Here is a 17854-nt window from a genome sequence, read left to right as displayed (position 1 = left end):
TGGGTATTTGTTATTCTAGGGCTTTTTAATACTATTGTTAAGTTTAGAAAATCTCCAGAATTAGGATCCTGACTTCCCCAGGAATCCAGAAAAGTCAAATTTCTGGCCTCCTTTGCAACCAAAACACAGCCAACCTAATGGACTCATGTGAGGCTTCGATTCAGAAATGAGAAACTTGAGGAAAGAGGCTGCATGTGGACTGATTTCCTGGTGAAGATGGCAGCAAAGCTATTTGCTCTCAAAGCTATTTGGATTTATCAGCCCAAATTATCTTCTGTTGCTAGCAACTGTAAATTCTGACTACTTACAAATGGGCACTGGAGGTTAGGACAGTCAGTAGAAACTCGAGGAAATGGAAGTTACTTGGAATTGGTGAACTGGTCTGGCATGGGCTAATGGCTCTGAATATCCAGATTAGGGGGTGGGCTCTGGTAGCCAGTGATGCACCTGTGCTTATTTGGAATTATAGGCAAGCTCTAGGGTATCTGGTAGCCGTGCTCATAAAACAACATAAGGCCACAGGGAATCAAAACCATGGGGTGAGTTACTTTCGTTTCTGGGAATTCAAAACATCTAACAGACCTTGATTCCACTCAATTTGCATGATCCTTTCAGGTCCTTTTGAGGTCATGACTTTACTCTTCCAAGCCGGTTCGTTCTAAGCTCATTATGCTTGTTCTCACACCTGTCCCTTGGAATCCAAAAGGCCACAGGACTGTGGGGACTGGATTACTATGGGTGGTCAGATTTCCTCCCCTTCCACCTCCTCTCCTCCCTGCCCATAACTTCTGCCAAGTTAACAGCCACCAGGAAAAATGGTAAGACATTTATTGAGTCATCTACAGCAGGTTGACATCCTTAAAATCCCGGACAAGGTTGTGAGCACAGCATTAATGGCGGCAGCGGGAGCAGTGAGGTCTTTGGGGTTTATCTTTATTGTGGGAGACAAAACACAGCGGGGAGCCTGGTTCCACAAGCAAGCCTGAAGCCACGTCTGGGATGCTGGAGACTGCCCCACTTCAGCCCTCATGAGGGCAAACCACAGAACACGAACATAAGACAAGACACAAATGACTAAGCACAAACACATCCCAGGACCTCACGTTTAGGGAAAGCAGAAAGGGGCACATAGCCCACTTGAGGAATTTCCCAGATCCTTGAAGGATTCCCATGGAGGTGACATGGAAATCACCACCCACATAAAATCCTCCCCATCCTAACCCCAAGAGCAAAGTGAATCAGTTGACAGACATAAATCTGGAATTCCGTGTCCATCACAGTCCACTGGCCTCCCCCTCACCCCCAGTGCTGGTGGTTTTACAAATGGAGCATAGGTTAGCCCAGGATGGCTCAAAGCAGTTGACAAATAGCACAGAGTCCCTTTCAGAGGTCTTCGCCCCAGTAACCAGCCAATAATGTAGCTTCCAAAGCCCTTTTACACACAAGGCGGTCTCATTTCAACCTCATCCCTGGCTAATGGGGCAGACTGCAAATCATCTTCTCCCATTTCACAGATTAAGAAACAGAGGCTCCAAGAAGCAGGTGGGAAACCCCAGGCTAGAACACAGTTCGCCCCAAGCCACACTGACTCCATGGCTCTTCCTGTAATTTGGAGTCCTAACAACTTCTGCAGCCAGAGCCCCTTTCTTGTGCAAGAAGACTGTTTCCTGTATGGATGCTTTATTCTGGTTCACGTGCAGGGCTGGGCACATGCTGGCGGGCCCACTGCCTCATTCAGGTTTGTAAAGCATATTGGATCCCAGCACAGTACAGGCACCATGCTGAGTAAGCCTGCCGGTAAGTGAGTTCTCAGCAGCCCAATGGGGAGGTTGGACCTGTCGACCTCTGTTTTTCTTCCCAGATCTAGTGCTTTGTGAGTCTTCCTCAAGATATATGGGGAAGGGGTCAAGGCCAAACAGCAGGTCACCCACAAAGTTGGGAGAAGCCCAGGTTCTCCGCTCCGCGCTCAAAGCTTTTCTGACAGGCTTCCATGGTCACTGGGTTCAAGCAGGAATTTATGATGACAAAGCACTCACTGCTTTCACATTGGTGTGGCCTCAAGGGGGTCGAAGGTACTCACAGGATCACAAAGAAAGCCTCTTCTGGCTTTCCTTCCAGGAAGGGAAAGGGTCAAATGAAGGAGGTGAGTCAGCACACTTGGTGGGTGATGGTGTGTATTCCAAGCCTTGGCCCAGCTCCAGCTCCCTGGCCCTATTCCCCAAAGAAACTGGTTTGGGGGAGGCAGGAGAGTAAGAAGAGGAATCACTGCACACCACTGGATGTGTCAAGGAGAGTCACAGAACTACCCACCGAGCTAGACAATGTGGCCTGGCCTTAGGTATAGTAGGGGGTTAAGCAGTCCCCCCCACCCACCCAGCACTGGGGACCACAACTAGCTACAGAACTGCCCGCCCCCCACCCTCCAAATCACACACTCTGTCCTGTCACAGGTTCCCTGACAGCCTCAGCATCCCTGACTTGCAATCCCATTTCCTCCAGGGTTGGAGTTTCTCCCGTAACAGGACCTGTCCCATGATGAGACATTCATAAAAGAGGTTGAAAAATTTCTTCATTCCAAGAAAAACTCAGCCACTCCGGGTGACTGTTGCCCTTTAGGATTGCATAAAACAATGAAAAAAACCCCTTCCTGGTAATGATCCTCTAGAGTCATGGAGTCGGATAACTGCTCCTCTCCAGCCTAACCATTCCCAAAGCCCTCAAACCCCTCCCCGCCCCACACCACTTCTTATCCTTTCCCAGACAGGCAGATACCACAATCTTTGCCTGGGACCCATGCCCAGTAAGTAGATGGCTGGTGTATAGACATAGAATTCCAGGGATGCAATGGGCCACACAAATCACCTAGCCTTACTGCCCATTTTACAGATTTGAAAACAAAGACTCAGAGAGGGAAGGGTTTTATCCAGACCTTATGCTATCCCCCTCACTGCCTATGATGCTCAAGGCCAGCTGCCTAACCTTCTGGAACATTCAAAATACATTGGGTACATCTGTTCACAAGACTGGCAATTATTCGTTCAGATAGAAAAACAAACCAACAAACTAACAGGAACCTGGAACCTCTACAAGGATGCAACCCAGGGCTCAGGTGGCAGCACAGCACATGGAAATCAGGGCTGATTATGTTTTTGCTGTTTTGTGATGACATATGTATAAAATCAAAGTCTCTTTTTTCCAAGGTGAAGCAGATTTGCTGGTGGGGACGGGGACGAAGAAATGAGGTCCACTCGGGGGACTGCTCCTAGGATCTTGGGGTGGCTACCGTCCAAGCAGCCTTGGCACCCTGCCCAGGTTAGGGACATGGCTGGATCTGCACATCACACCCAAGGCCCCTGTCCAATTGTCCCTGGCATGACCCCTCCCTCCAGCCCACTAGCTTCCACTGTGGTGTCCCAATGGAAGAGACAAGTGTTTCCTTTCTAAGAAAGGGAAAATAAACAACATTCTCCCCTCTCTCCACATATGTACAAATACGTGCACTTCAGAACCTTTTTGGTGACACACATGACAATGACGCATGCCCTTTTATCTGCTTAGTTTTGAACTGGAGAATTATTGATGTACAGAGCTTGGAGAAGCTTTTAGAAGTCACTGCATCTCACAAATGAGAAACCGAGGCCCCAAACAGGGAGCTCTGTGTCCACAGTCTCAGCAGTATGAGCCCAACTGGGGCAGATTCTGGGTTTGCCAAAGACCCAGGGGGTCAACAATGCTTCACTGTCCAACAACACAAGGCTCATCCCTAAACCATGCAACCAAGTCCTTCTCCAGTCATCTTGGGGATCTCTCCAAAAACAGACCCCCCCAAACCTCCCAGGCCTCTACCCCTTTATAAAACCAAGCTAAGCAGCATTCCCTCTCCACCCAAGTTCCCCAAGCATTCCAGAATACGATCACGAAGCAAGTCCACAAACACACTTGGACAAGAACAACACCAAAAGTTGACATGGAATGAAGTGGGCCCCACACACGGGCCATGGCACTCTAGCATTTTGCTCCACCATCCCCCAACCTGGTTCTGCCCCATTTTGAATTCTTAGGCTGTGGCCAAGAACTGCAGCTGGAGAACCACGATGGGAGCTGGAGAGCTGCCGGGCCTTCCATCTGCAGCTTCTTCTAACAGGCCTGGTGGGTGTGGTTCCCTCTCCCAACACCCTAGGACACTCTGGCATCTGTGGTGATTCAATGTCAAGAAAACACAGAGGGAAGTCTTTGCAAAGGTCTCAGAGATATTTCAGTAGCTGAGCCAAAGCCCAAGAAGCTGGTGGCTGGGGCTCATCGTCCATGAGGGTGGGGAAAGGGGAATCTCATGCCCTGGATTCGGGCACATGGAGGTAAGGTGCTTTGGGATTCAGTGACATCACAGGAAGGCGGCTGGTTCATCCTAATCATGGCTTTGACTTAAGGAGGAACGAGAAGGGGGAGGGCATAGGGCTCCTCGTAGTAGGTATGGGTGGGGAGCAGTCTCTCTGAGGCATGTGTCTCTCACCTCCTGCAGCTGATGCTCAGGGATGGGAGGGATAGAAGGGAGGCTACCAGGTGAATCCCCACCCCCTTGAGTCCGGAGTGAAACAATGGAGCCAGTGAAGGTCTTCTTCCATGGGCCCCAAAACTCTTTCCATCTCCTTTCCAATCACATCCACATTTCTGGATCTTGGTAATTTTTCTTCCACCAGATGAAGAGCACCAGAACATTCCGGGACCCTCAGCCCCACACCCAAAATGAAGTCTCTGATTGGAAGAGCCCTGGAGCTGTCCACCGTCCTGATACCCAGGAGCGGGACATCTGGACACCAAGATGCTGGGTGAGGAGTACGAAGGAGTCTCAGCTCAAGTCTTGCTTCCACTGAAGGAAGCTCTGGGCACCCACACCGGGCCTCTGGCAGACCTCAGGGACCGGGCCAGGCCTGAGGAGGGCCTCAGGTGGCAAGCAGACTCAAGGAGTCCACATTGAAAGTCAGACACTGTGGGGGCTGTCAGGAAGGCCCCACCCCAAGCCTCTCAAAGCAAGGTCGTCAGCCTTAGCCCACAAGGCCTCATTCAGGGGTCAAGAAGATCACTAAGGCTGGTGGAAACAGGATAGGGTGAAGCTGGGGACTTGCTTGAGGTGAGCAGGGACAGTGGGTAAAGGGGTAGGGATGAGACAACTTCTCAAAATTTGTGGAGTATTTACATGTCTGGGATCAGGGCAAAGAGGCCCATGGTGGGTGGGGCCAGTGCCAAACGGGTAGGGCCAATACCCATCTGCGCCCGGCATCCTTCTCCCACCTCGGGGAGCCCAGCCTTCAGCCCAGGGCCTGCCCGAAGTGAGAAAAGAAGCACAATGTGCGTGGGCTGGCGCCTGCCCGCAGCCCCAGCCTGTGTATGGAGGAGAGGAAGAAGGGAGGGTGGGCTCAGGTGGCCAGGTTGTCAGCCGGGAGGCCCGACATGCGGATCTGGGAGCTGCTCTTGCTCAGGATGGAGAGCTGGGTGCCCCCGTTCACCCCGCTGCTGGCCAGGGATGGGTGTCGGTGCTTGAAGTCCACGGCAAAGTAGCGGTTCACCTTCCAGCTCCGCCACTTACGCTTGATTTCCGCCTGCACCTGCAGGGAGCAACTTAGATGGTCACTTCTAGACAGACATCTTCTGCAACCTCGTCTACCTTGAGGCCCCTCCCAGGCTGGCATCGCCACCTCCTGCACTACCGTCTGACCCAAACGGCAGCTTGGAGCCCTCAGGGCCACCAATGCGAAAGGAACTCCGCTGAGGAGCTGACCGTAGTAGTCAGTCGCCCAAGTCACCGTCTGAGCAAGGCCCTCTCATGGCTTCTTGCTCTCTGTGGGCCTCTGGGCCCGGGCCTTGGAGCTCCACAGTCAGGGACTGGCTCTCAGGCTCTTTCAGGGGATCGTACAAAGCAGGCCCTTGGGGCCGACAGGTCAGGGCAAAGAGCCCACTGTCTCAGACCATTAACAGAGGGCTGCACGGCGGAATAACCTGGAGAGCTCGACAAACCCAGATGCCCAGACCATATCGCAGGACAGTTACATCAGAGTCTCTGGGGTAAGGCATCCGTACGTTGTACAGCTTCCCCGGGGGATTCCAATATGCGGTCAGGGTCAGGGACCACTGAATAATGTGCTCTCTGGGTGAACACACCCCCATGTTGCTCTTAGCACGGGATGTACGGGGCAGGGCTAGTTTCAGGCTCCAGACGCCCCCTCAGGCTGGCATCTCCGTGTGGCGCACCAACTGCACGACCGCAAGTGAGCGGTCCCAGCTTCCAGCCCTCTGGTTCCAGCTCCTGCTTCCCCCGCTCACCCAGGTCTCTTGGCAAGCTCCACATAACTCCCATTCCCTGCCTCCCCCAGCCACCCCCTGCAGGGCTCTGTTGTTTCTCCTCATCTGACCTTTCTAGAGTTGTCTTGGCGATCTCTAGACCCAGTCTTCTTATTTCTCAGATGCAGAAAGGGAAGGAGCCTGCCGAGGTCATGCAGCTGAGACCCAAGCACGGGTGCGTGATCCCTGCCCACTCTCCATACTTGTCCCACCCAAGGAGCCCCTACCCTGGCCTAGGACCTCTGTTCTGGGCTCTAATCAAGAGCATCACCTTAACACACTGGAGCAGGAGGCCCTAAGACTACAGCTCTGGAAATGGAACACTACAAGAAGGCTCCAGGCCTCTCTGGGAGGGGGCTCTCCAGGTCCCCAGAGCCCCCACTCTACAGGGGATGGGTTTGGGCAGGCTAGCAGGCATGCCGGGGAAGATGCTGACCTTGGGGCAGCTATGTCCCACACTGCAAGCCCTGCCAGGCACAGGTGTGCTCAGCAGGTGATGCCTTACAGGCACAGTTGATGCTTTGCACAGCAGGCAAAGGGGGACAGATTCTGGCACAGGGTGCAGACTGCCAGGAGACCCTAGCACCGCTGCCCTCCCCCTCCACTGGGTGCTGGGGGGAGCCTGGCATGGCCCTGGTTCGGAGAATCAGCTCTGGTGGGCAGCAGGCTCCGCCCCTGTCTGCTCCCCAGCAATCCCCACCTCCATTACTGAGAAGCCAGAGGGCCGGAATCTTACCTCCCCATTCAGAAAACAGTAGAGAACAGCCACCACAAAGCCCTGGGGAGAGAGAGCAAATAACCTGAGAGAGCTAGCAAGGGACCTTGTGCACAGGGAGGGGAGGAGGCGGCAGAAATGGGGAATGACACCAGGCGGCAGAAAAGTACAATGACCTGGATGGGGGGCCACCTGCCCGGGGAACCTGTGGTTAAGATGGGAGAAGTTCTGCTGCACCAAGACGGCCACACCCATGAGGCCAAGTGACTGCCCCGGGCTTTGGATCTCACAGTCCCTAGGTTAAATCCTTCCCATTGCCGAAGGCCAGCTCTATCCACCTGCTGCAAGAAGCCTTTCCTGGATGTTCCCAGGGATGTTCTCTGGGCTCCCTAACCAGCTTGCAGGGCCCTGAGGGTGGCACCATTCCAGGACAGAACAGACGTGTGTCTTTATCCCCACTACCTCCCCCATTGCAGCCTTCCTTGGCCAGATACCCATATACACAGCACGCAAAACACCACATGAGTAATTGCTCGACACAAAGTAGGCAGCTAGCTACTCTACGTGGAGTCTTCACGTGTACTCCCGGCACTTAGAGTTCCTGTGCCGGGATGGGAACGCTGGGCTCTGCCTCCGGGCTGGGGCTGCAGCCACACAACTCCCGGCCACGCCAGGCTAAGAACCCTAACTGGTAAAATGGCCTTGAGTTGGAATGGGGTGGGGAGAGGTTAAGTCAGATACACAGAGTCACCTTCTGACCATCAAGACGCTGGGCCCGACAGCTGGGTTAGAGAGAGGTGCTCTATCGTGGGGACACTCAAGGTTGTCACTGCTACCTTCACGGATCCACTTGTGCAGCCGTCTATTAATTTACTCCAAATCCTTAAAGCAACTCACTCACATCCACTTACGCCTTCAGGCATGGGTGCATGGTCCCCCCTACTCGCTATTTCCTGGATCGTTTACATCTCTGCTCATCCACCTGTTGGGGTCTCTGTGGCCAGGTCCAGTGCTGGGGACCCCAACTTGGGTAACACAGAGCTCCGGCACCCCTAAGAGGCATGGTTCGGCAGGCTGGAGTCGGGATGTGGACACACAGGTCCCTGGAGAGCATCCTGCTCACACCCCAGGCTGAAGGTGAGGGATGGGGAGCCCAAGGCCTTGCTGAGGCCTTGCTGAGAACACCCAGGTGCGGCAACAGGCAGATAGCAGTGTGTGTTCTCACAGGAGCCCACAGGGTAGACAGAAGGATCTCTCCCGGCTCCCTTTTCTCCCAGTGCTCCTATTTCAGAGATGGAAACACAAGGCTGGATCTAGGTTAAAGAAGTCAGAACCACCAGCAGTTTAGGGGCCGGGCCCTGGTTCCCCCTGAGTCCCCCACCTGCCATCCCCACCACACGTACCTGGAAGGAGCCCAGCCCCAGCTCAAACACAAGTCTCTCCCTCTTGCTGACATTCTCCGGGGAGAAGGCGAACACCGTGTAGTGGATTCCAAATAGCGGGATGAGCAGCAGAGTAGACCGGGCTAGCCGTCTGTCAGGAGAGAGCAAGATATTGCTCTTGAGGCTGCCAGGTCTTGATGCCGGAGCCTTGGAAGGCAGAGACCCTAGTCCCAGCTCCCTGTTCTCCCCCAGAGCTGGAGCTCCTGTCCACAGACCCTCTCAGGATTCTCTCCCAGTGCGTGGGGCCTGGAAGAGATGGTGGCAACACAGTAGGGCTTCCAGAACTCCCTGGGAAGTTCTGGGGGGAGAGGGGGACACAGCATCCCTCTAGGCCCTATCAGTATCCTGCACAACCACTAAATATGCACGTGTGAGTGTGTGGTTTACAGACACCCCTTGTGGGTGGGAGGTACAAAAAACCTTGGGAAAAGTGAAATCAGGACAAATAGAGGGATGGGATCCGGAAGGTTTGAGTGACATGCTGGACCCTCAAGCAAAGCAAACCCTCTCCTGCTCTGGATGGAATTCCATGTCCCTGTCTCAGGGACACGGAGGCAGTGGGCTTTTCTGAGTCTGGGGTTGCCAGGGACACTCATGGAGAGTGATGGGGAAGTGGGGGTGAGGGAGAGGTGGGGGGCACAGTGGGTGGACCACAGAAGGAGAGACTCGGGAGGGATCCAGGGAAGGGTTTTCTGACTCTGGGAATCAACAAACACCAGCTAAGCCAGAGGAACCTACTACCTGGGAAAGTCAAGAGAGAGGAGACAATCTGCTTGGAGCTTGTGGGCTAGGGAGAGACAGGGCCAAAGGGACATCCATGCCTCCTGAGGCTCCTCTTCTGGGGTTCCTCTGCTTGCCCCTGGCTACTAAGCCCAGTGAGGTGGGGCTCTGCTCTGAGGGACCAGGGCACAGAAGCCATGATATGACATCCCAAGGATCCACATGGCATGTACTCATGGGTCCTACTCTATCAGAAGGGGTGTTCCCAGAGGGTCTCCAAGACTGGGACCCCATCTTTGCCCACCCCAGCAGACTGGCTCCCTCTGGAGCTCCTGGAAGAGCCAGCCCTGCCCTTGTAGGTATGGTCTGCCCCCTGGGCAATCTGAGTGGGGGGTGTGAAGTGGGTTCCCGACCCTCTCAGTTCCTATCCTTGGGGGTATGGGATGGCTCTGTGATTTGGGACCTTTACACATGTGCCCTGCCCTCTTCTCCACTCCAGCCTTTCGGGGAGACAACATTCTGTTGAATATAGGGGCCCTGGATTTCAGGAGAAGGTGAATCCATGGAGTCTGAGGGAGGCCCTTGGCATCTCAGCTTCAACAAAGAGAAAAGGAAAGTGAGAGGGGGGAAGGAAGAAAAGCAGAGGAGGAGACACAGAGGAAGGGGGAGGAGTAGCCTGAGAAAACCTTCAGGTGGACCAAGGCTCAGCCCTGGAAGCAAGAAGCTCCACGAGTGCCAGTGCCCGCCCCCTCTGCCCCTGCTCGCAGGCAGCCAGTTGTGCAGGACCCGGGTGCCCTGGACTAGAACTGGCACCAACAGGATGTGAGTTGGTCCCACTCTGCACCCAGGTGTGGTCCTTGAGTGGTCTGTGCCCTGCCAGGCTCTGGCTCCTTGAAGGTGGGCCTGGACTGCCCTTACCAGTTGCCCTCCCTGGCCAACACACGCCAGGCTGGGGGCTCACACGCAGAAGGTGCCTGCCTGGGAAGGGACAAATGGACACGCGGGCCTGAACGTGCCCCAGGGCCCAGGCCCTGCTCATCTCTGTGTCCCCCATGGCCAGCACCAGAGGCAGCAGGGAGTGACAGCTGAAGAACGAAAGCTCGAAAGGCAGCAGAAGAGGCAACTGGCCTGGAAACGCAGGCACATGGGCACCTGGAGGCCCCTGTAGACCCTGCCCAGAGGGGGTTACCTTACAAGGGTAAGTGAAGGGGCTCAGGAGGAAAGGCGGCCCTGGGACGCACCTTTGGCCCCTGCCCTCCTCCCCCCTCCCTTCCTCCATGGGTCTGTTTGCAGGACTCATCCCTGCAGTTTGAAAGTCCTTAGAAACCAAAAGGCCAAACCTCTCCAGCTTTCATGGGGCACTGGATGGATGCGTGTGTGTGAGAAGCAGGATCCTTCTAGACATGGATTCAGGCCTTCCCTGTCCCTGGTCAGGTGGCAAATGGCAGCAAGGACAACACTTTTCACTCCTGGATGGCCCTACCAGAGCCCTGGAATGGCTGGGGACTTCGGCCAAGGTCCCAGTGACCCCTTTGGTAGATGGGGTGGGGGGGCACAGATGAGGAGGCCATGAGGACCCAAAGTTCTGGAACCTCTGTACTTCAGAGCTGACCAGAGGCCATGAAATGGGGACACATGGTGTGAGCCTTGGAAACCCTTTGAGGACAGTCAAAGAATCACCCTATGATCTGATTAGGCCACAGAGACAGTAACACCGGCCTCAGCCTCTGTCCTCCTGCTCCAAGGAGGCATCAATGGGCAGAAGAGTCCTAAAACACCCAAGGAAGAGCTTCCACAGTCAGTCACCCAAATTATGTTGGGCTCCCCCCTTCAAAGGATTTCCAAATGAAATGAAGACCGATCTTCAGTTAGAGATGCCTTGGGGCCTTAATGCTTAGGTCTCCCTGGGTTCAGTTATGGGACCTTGAGGGAGTACTTCACTTCTCTGTTCAGTCTTCTCGTCTGTAAAATGAGGTTATTACAAGGATCCCCCTCACAGGGTCATTGAGGGGATGAAGCCACTTGGCACATGAAGTGTGAGTGAGGTTCCTTGGAGTAAGGGTCCTGTCCCGCGCAGGAGGACAATCGATAGGAACTCAAGTTCTAGGGCTCTTAGAAACAATTGGATAGTTGCAAAGCCTGAAGCCCAGAGAAGTGAGGGATTCAGGACAAACCACACATCATGGCAGCAGCAAGGATGCTTCGGAGGCTTCCAAGCCTCAGAGCCGGGCAAGCCCTGCTGCTCCCACCTGGGCCCACAGATCCACCCCACGACCACCCAACTCCCGCCCCGATGGCTTCAGGTTGCAGAGAACTCACAAGACACACAGACGTCAACATGCAACAGCACAGAAGGGCTGGGCAGGAGGCACAGGCTTGCTCTCCGCCCTCGTCGGGCCGGGCCAGGGTACAAGCTCCGGGCAGCAGCAGCATGCGGCCCCCTCCCCTCCAGGATTCCCGGCCACAGCCACGCCACGCACACTTACAGAGTTATGGTGGACAGTTCTGACATCTTGCAGGAGTGCTGCTGAGCCCGCTGTGGCTTGCAGTAGCATTTCTGCACGCAGCTGCTGGGTGTGACAAGATCAGCACTTCTGTCAGCTGGGGGCATCGGGCAATGGAGAAACTGAGGTGGACCTAGAGCGACACGGCTCAGGGGAGGAGAGGGGAGCCCCCAGTGTGGAGACAGGGTTGGGGCAGTAACGTGGAAGAGAATGAGGAAGCCAGGGGCCAAGACACGGTCAGCTCTGGACACAGAAACGCATGCCCATACGTGTACAGGTGTGTGCATGGACACACACGCACACAACAAGCACCACACTGGGTCCACAGCAGGTAAGGGAGATGGGAGCACATGTGTTCTGAAGGTGGGGGCAGGCCTGGGTCTCAAGCAGGGGTCCGGATGCTGTCTGCTGAGTCAGCTCCAGGCTCAGAGCGTGGGCCTGCCGGAGGTCACTCAGCAAGACAGCAAGACGGGCAGCTGGAAACGTACGCCATGGGCCTCACGCTGCCTACGCCGGGCCGGCCGAGCCTGAATCAGGCCAGTTCTGGGCTTGGGTGTCCACCGCCTTTGTCCTCTATACCTCTCACTCTTCCTGCCTGGACCTTCTCCTCTCTGTGCTCCCAGGCAGCTCCCCGTGGGCACACAGGGGCGACAGAGGTGGGACGGATGGAACAGAGTGTTACTTAATCTACATCCGCGTCACCCCATACGACAGCCACTCCACATCGGCAGCTATCTGAGTTAAAATGAAATCAAATTAGAAATCCCCTTTCCTCGGTTACCCTAGCCACACTGCAATGGCTCAAGAGCCACATGGAGCCAGTGGTTCCCATACGGGGTGGCACAGTCTCGGGCATGTCCGTCCCTGCTGAGAGTCCTACAGCACAGCGCTGGGCTGGACTTCCTGATAAAGTTCAACAGGCAGGGGCTGCAGGCTGGGAGGGTGCCTTTTGGGCACTGCCCTCATGCCTGCAGTAACAGGTCATCTTAAAGGAGGCATCCGCAGGCAGGCCCTGGGTGCCAGGCTCCCTCTACATCCCGCTGGGCGAGGAGGCACAGAGCTTCCACCTCCTCGGAGATGTCAGACTAAACGTCCATCTGTTCTAGCTTCTCACGGTCCTGCTTACGCTTGGGTGGGGACAAGCCACAGACACTGCTTTTCCTTCTCCAATACACACGTACGATCCGGATCAAGAGCCATGTCAGCTCGTCAGACTGCAAAAGAGTGGCCTCCTCCACGAACCCTCCTTGGGCACCACGTGGCACCGAGCCCCTAGGACCCGCTGATGATCTCTGAGGGGATCCAATGCACATGAGAACAGACACACACGAAGACACCAGACCTTGGGCATTCACTGATTCGTAATTTGTGATTCCAGCTCTTTGAAGGTCAGTCTGAAGGTCCTTGACATGTGGAGACAGGTCATTTTGCTGAGGCAAGAATATGAATGACACACTTAAAAAGATGAAGCAAGCTGAGGTCCACCCAGGACCCTTGCCTCTGTCAGGTGCGTGGTTCTCATTTAATAAACCGCACCTCTCGGGATGCCTGGGTGGCTCAGCAGTTGAGCGGCTGCCTTTGGCTCAGGTCCTGGGATTGAGTCCCCCATCGGGCTCCTCGCAGGGAGCCTGCTTCTCCTTCTGCCTGTGTCTCTGCCTCTCTCCCTGTGTCTCTCATGAATAAATAAATAGAATCTTTTAAGTAAATACATTAATTGATTAAAAAACAAAAGGCACCTCTCAGTTCATACCACATGGTGGGGTGGGCCCTACTGGCCGACTTTGCAGATGAGAGGTGTGAGGGGAGAGGTGTGAGGGATGGCGTGACGCTCTGCTGCCCAGACCAGCAGCATCAGCACCACCTGTGAGCTTCTTAGAGATGCAGAATCGTAGGCATCACCCCAGCCCTGCTGGCTCACAATCTGCATTTTTACAAGATCCCTACATGATCCACAGACAACTCAGAGCTTGAGAAGCACTGTCGTGAGGAAGTCACGTATTTGAGAAGTTTCTTCATGTGTGCTCAGGGAATGTCAAAGGTCGGTTTCTCAGATATATATATATGATATATATATCTATGATATGATATATATGATATGTATATATATATATATATGTGAAGAGACAGATGGACACACATAAGTAGGTTTTTCTCACAACTTAAAAGAGCTTAATTGGGTATACAGGAAAGGGAGCCATTCTAGTCTCCAAATTTATCTCTACCTGGCCCAGACTGAAAGGTTGGCTACTTTCTCCTGCAGTCAGGGGCCTGATCCCTCAACTGTGGTGCCCAGGAGCCTGAGAGCCCAAACCTCAGATGCCACCCCCTACGTGTCAGGCTTAAGCCCTCACCCTGAATTCTAAATCCTCAGCTGCTGTCCTCGGAGACCACTCTTCCTTGCGCTTCCAAATTGTTGTCCCTGCCCTTTCTGGGCCCTGGCCACAGTAAATACAGACTCCTATGATTTCTTCACAGTATGCTAAAGGCCACTTAGTGGCAGGCGAGCTGGGAGGTCAGACCCCCTGGGTACAGATGTGGGCAGAACAGAGGGCGGGGGCGGGGGGGGCTGATGCTGGGGAGGGCTCTCGGGAGAAGGCTCTAGGAACAAAGGTAAGTGCCCTCCTTTCCAGACACTCCATTTCTCCCAATACATCAATGACTCTATGCAAAAGGACCCACTGAAAAGAATACAAGAGGGTAGCAGAAAAGCCAGAGACAGGCGTGAGAAAGAAGAGATGCCATAACCTCAAAAAAGACACTAAAATTAGTTAAATTTTAAAAAAGGGTGGGGAAATTTTAAAAAAGGGTGGGGAAAAAAAAATAATAAAAAAATAAAAAATAAAAAAGGGTGGGGGTGGGGGGAATTGAACCAAGAGAAAGACATAACGCCAGACTGGCTGGGGAGCTCAGCTCTGATTTGGATTTAAGGGAAGATAAGAAACTAAGGCAAGGCTGCTGGGTGGGAATGGATCATGGATCGGAAGGCTGGAGGTCCCCACAGCAGGTACACGGCCCACACCGCCATCTGGACACCGGGGGAGCCCCGGCTCGCAGGCCTGGTTCCGCCAAGGCTTTGCTGGGTATCTGCAGGAAGGTCAAAGCCACGTCCAGGTCTCAGGGCTCATGTATAACCCAGGGAGGCAGGACATGGTTTCTTCGGCCCTGCTTTGGCCACAGGCTAAATTCCGTGGATGCTTTGGTGCCTTTGGTGTGCAGAGCTGCCTTTGGGCGTGTAGAGCCCCAGGGAACATCCAACCCAATGCTAGACAGAGACCCCTGCGGGGGAGCCCTAGGAGGGCAGCACCCATCTATTCCGCCCTGCTCCTAGTGACTTGGTGGCACTGGGTGGCTCGGCAGGCTCACAGAAGGTCTCAGCCTGAACTGAACATTCTCCATCCAGTCCCTCGTGATGCTAAGATGCTGTATACCCCCCAGAACCCTGGCCCAGCACCCAGGGAAGCACTGCACAGCACACGGCTACTCCAGCCAGAAGCTCAGCTCAGCAGATCTCGGAGCTTCTCTGCCCACTCCTCACCACTGAGGACAAGCTCACCCTCTGTGCCCCGCCCCCAGCCTCTGGGGGTCAGGGTTCGTGAGCTCGAGGCTTCGTCTACACACTGACTTGCTAGCTGGTCTCAGGTGGTACCACTTTCCTTCCCTGAGCCTCAGTTTCACCATCTGCAAAATGGGAGTAACCGTTCCCTGCTGCTGATCCCTAAGAGAAATTGTGAGGACACGGGTGCTGCCAGACAGGGGAGGGGTGCTCTGGAAGTGAAAGATGGAGCCCCGTGGGAGTTGGAAGCTTCCTGACTGCACTTTTGCCACGTCGGAGTCCGTCTTTGGAGGTGGAGCGGTCGCTCAGACTCTGGGTATCACAGCCCTGCCAACATCACAATGTCTGTTCTCTTCTCCCTCCTTTACCCCAAGGGGCCGTGCAGATCTGCTCTGCAAGGTCCCCAAGGGCTTCCTCCCCCACCCCAGACCCGAGAGGCAGCTTCCAAAGCCCATCCTGCAATGCGGAGGCCACCAGGAGGAAAGCCAGCAACTGAAGGTGGTCTCAGCACAACTGGTGCCCTCGCAGAACCTCACCCTCCCCTTTCTGAGCCAGCTGGCTTGTCACAGAGCTAAGGGCAGGGAAGGGCAGACTAACCCTGGCTCCCGCCTCAGGCTGAGACCTAACCCCCACCCCAGACCAAATGGAGCCAGAGCACATGCTAAGCCCCGACCCAGGCCCACACTCCACGCCTGGCCATTGCCCAAGTCCTGATACCAGCTCCTCAGAGTGAGTGTGGGTGGCTCAGGGCCACTGCCCCCTGCAGGGGTCCAAGCCCCAATATAAGCGATGTCTCAAACCCTTATCATCTGAGCAACTGGAACCAACCTACAGGAAAGGGAGTGAATGCTGGTCTGAGGGCACAGGCAGGGGGTCCTCTCGGGCTTTCTTGGGGACTCCCAGGCTTAAATTTGTTCTGGAAACAGAGGAAAAAACCAGAAAGCTGTTGTGGGCAGATCGGAAGGGGCTGCTCAGCCCCACATATAACTCTGGTGGCCCAAGGGGACTTGGGCACAGTCCTGAAATCTCTTCTCCCACCAGGTCCTGCCCCTTCCCATCCCCCCCATAATCTCCCCTCCCCTACAGCAGACACCTCCCTCCCAACCCAAAGCACTCCAGGTGGGGTAGCTCTCGACAAGGCTGGATCCTATGGGGCCTCTTCTTCCAGGAAGCTTTGTTTATATGCTTATTTAACACCATCTTTCATCTGTAACTTCCTTGGCGACAGGATAGACGTGCAGTCAAGCTCAGAGCCAAGGGCCTGCTGTACCAGAGCTATGGCTTCACTAATTCCTCCTGGATTCATTTCACTTCACTGACAACTAGTTCCCTCAGTTGCAAAATGAGGATTATACTGAACAGTTGGTTACTCAGCCCACCAGATTTACTGGATGTTTACGAGCACGAAATGTGTGTGGACTGAGTGGCAAGTGTTGCTAGAAGCTCTGCAGTCCCCAGCAGCACGGTCACTCTGATTATCCCTCACTTCCCACCAACAGGGTCACCCTGACCCTGCAAATGCTCAAATATGTTGCTATGTTTACTGGAATCGAAATGGTCCCGTATCCCGCATCAGCACTCCCCCGGGCTTACAGACCACATCTGACTTTTTCATCTCTGGGGCTTGAGACTAGCACAGGTTTTCTCTAAGAAGAGGATGTGCAGAGGTAGCAAGGGGATTTTTTTTACACAACAGAAGCAAATCAACTAGCTGGTTCTTTAAATACTTGTACTTAAATGTATAAAGCACCTTGACAAATAGTTGTCTATGCCTTAGGAAGGCTGGACAGGACTCCAGTCTGTGGTAACCTGAAAGCTCCGCCACCTGCTTCCCTCTCGCCAGACCCCAGGGCTTCTTGCTGCCTGGGACAAGATGTCTGAGCTGAAGTGTGTGTCGGGGTCACTGAAGGGGTGGCATCGGGGCCTTTTTTAGGCTGCAGCTGGGTCCCTGTATACGTCCCTGCACAGGCCAGGTGAGGGGAAGCAGGGAGAGCCTCCCAGAGAAGAGATCCCAGGAACCACAAAGAAAGAAACACTTCCTACCAGGAAGCAGAGGGGGGGGGTGGGGGGATCCAAGGCATGAGCTTAAAGGAGAGAAGAGGCCACCTTCACTACCGCTAGCTTCAGATCTCTGAAACAACTGTGTGGGAGCCAAAAGGCCTCTGAGCAGTCCATCCTGGGCCAGACACAAGGGCAGGAGTGCTGACATCAGACGGGGAGGTGAAGGGAGCAGGAAGGCCCTGTTTTGTGGGTCCTGGACACTAAGGCAGGGATGATCCCTTGAGGGCAGTTAGTTGCAGGGAGCCAACCCCACTGGCCCCCCAGTGTAAGGCCTCAGAGACTTTATGACTTACATGTATGAACAATTTTTGACGACAAAACACATACATACAAACACGGGTTGGCAAAAAACTTGCAAAAACATGGGGGAAAAAATACAGTAAATGGATAGCAAAAAAATAGGTGGAGGGTCCCTTCCAATGTAATGTAATCCTCTTAAATTCAGGGAAAACAAGGCTGACCATCTCAGGCCCTGTGCAGATCCTCTGCTCCCACAGGAAGGACTTCCACAAGGGGAGGTGCC

General features: G+C 54.3%; 1 protein-coding gene across 5 annotated transcripts in view; it reads right to left on the bottom strand.

Annotated features, from left to right (window-relative positions):
- Positions 1-811: 811 nt before the first annotated feature.
- The window catches only part of ADCYAP1R1 (ADCYAP receptor type I), a 59802-nt gene continuing 42759 nt past the window's right edge, over positions 812-17854 (bottom strand). Inside the window, exons 14-18 of one of the 5 annotated variants that reach the window (XM_041727939.1) lie at positions 16103-16186; positions 11700-11783; positions 8455-8584; positions 7073-7114; positions 812-5603 (exon numbers count right to left, since the gene is read on the bottom strand). In XM_041727939.1, coding sequence (XP_041583873.1) covers positions 5415-5603; positions 7073-7114; positions 8455-8584; positions 11700-11783; positions 16103-16186 — 529 coding nt within the window. In that variant the 3' untranslated portion in view covers positions 812-5414. The remainder of the gene's footprint in view (positions 5604-7072; positions 7115-8454; positions 8585-11699; positions 11784-16102; positions 16187-17854) is intronic. The other 4 variants (XM_041727941.1, XM_041727940.1, XM_041727942.1 and 1 more) reach the window with 4 other exon arrangements.

Source organism: Vulpes lagopus, chromosome 13, assembly GCF_018345385.1.
Source record: "Vulpes lagopus strain Blue_001 chromosome 13, ASM1834538v1, whole genome shotgun sequence".
Lineage (NCBI taxonomy): Eukaryota > Metazoa > Chordata > Mammalia > Carnivora > Canidae > Vulpes > Vulpes lagopus.
The sequence above is the reverse complement of the archived record's forward strand: the minus strand, read 5'-3'. Positions and strand labels throughout refer to the sequence as shown.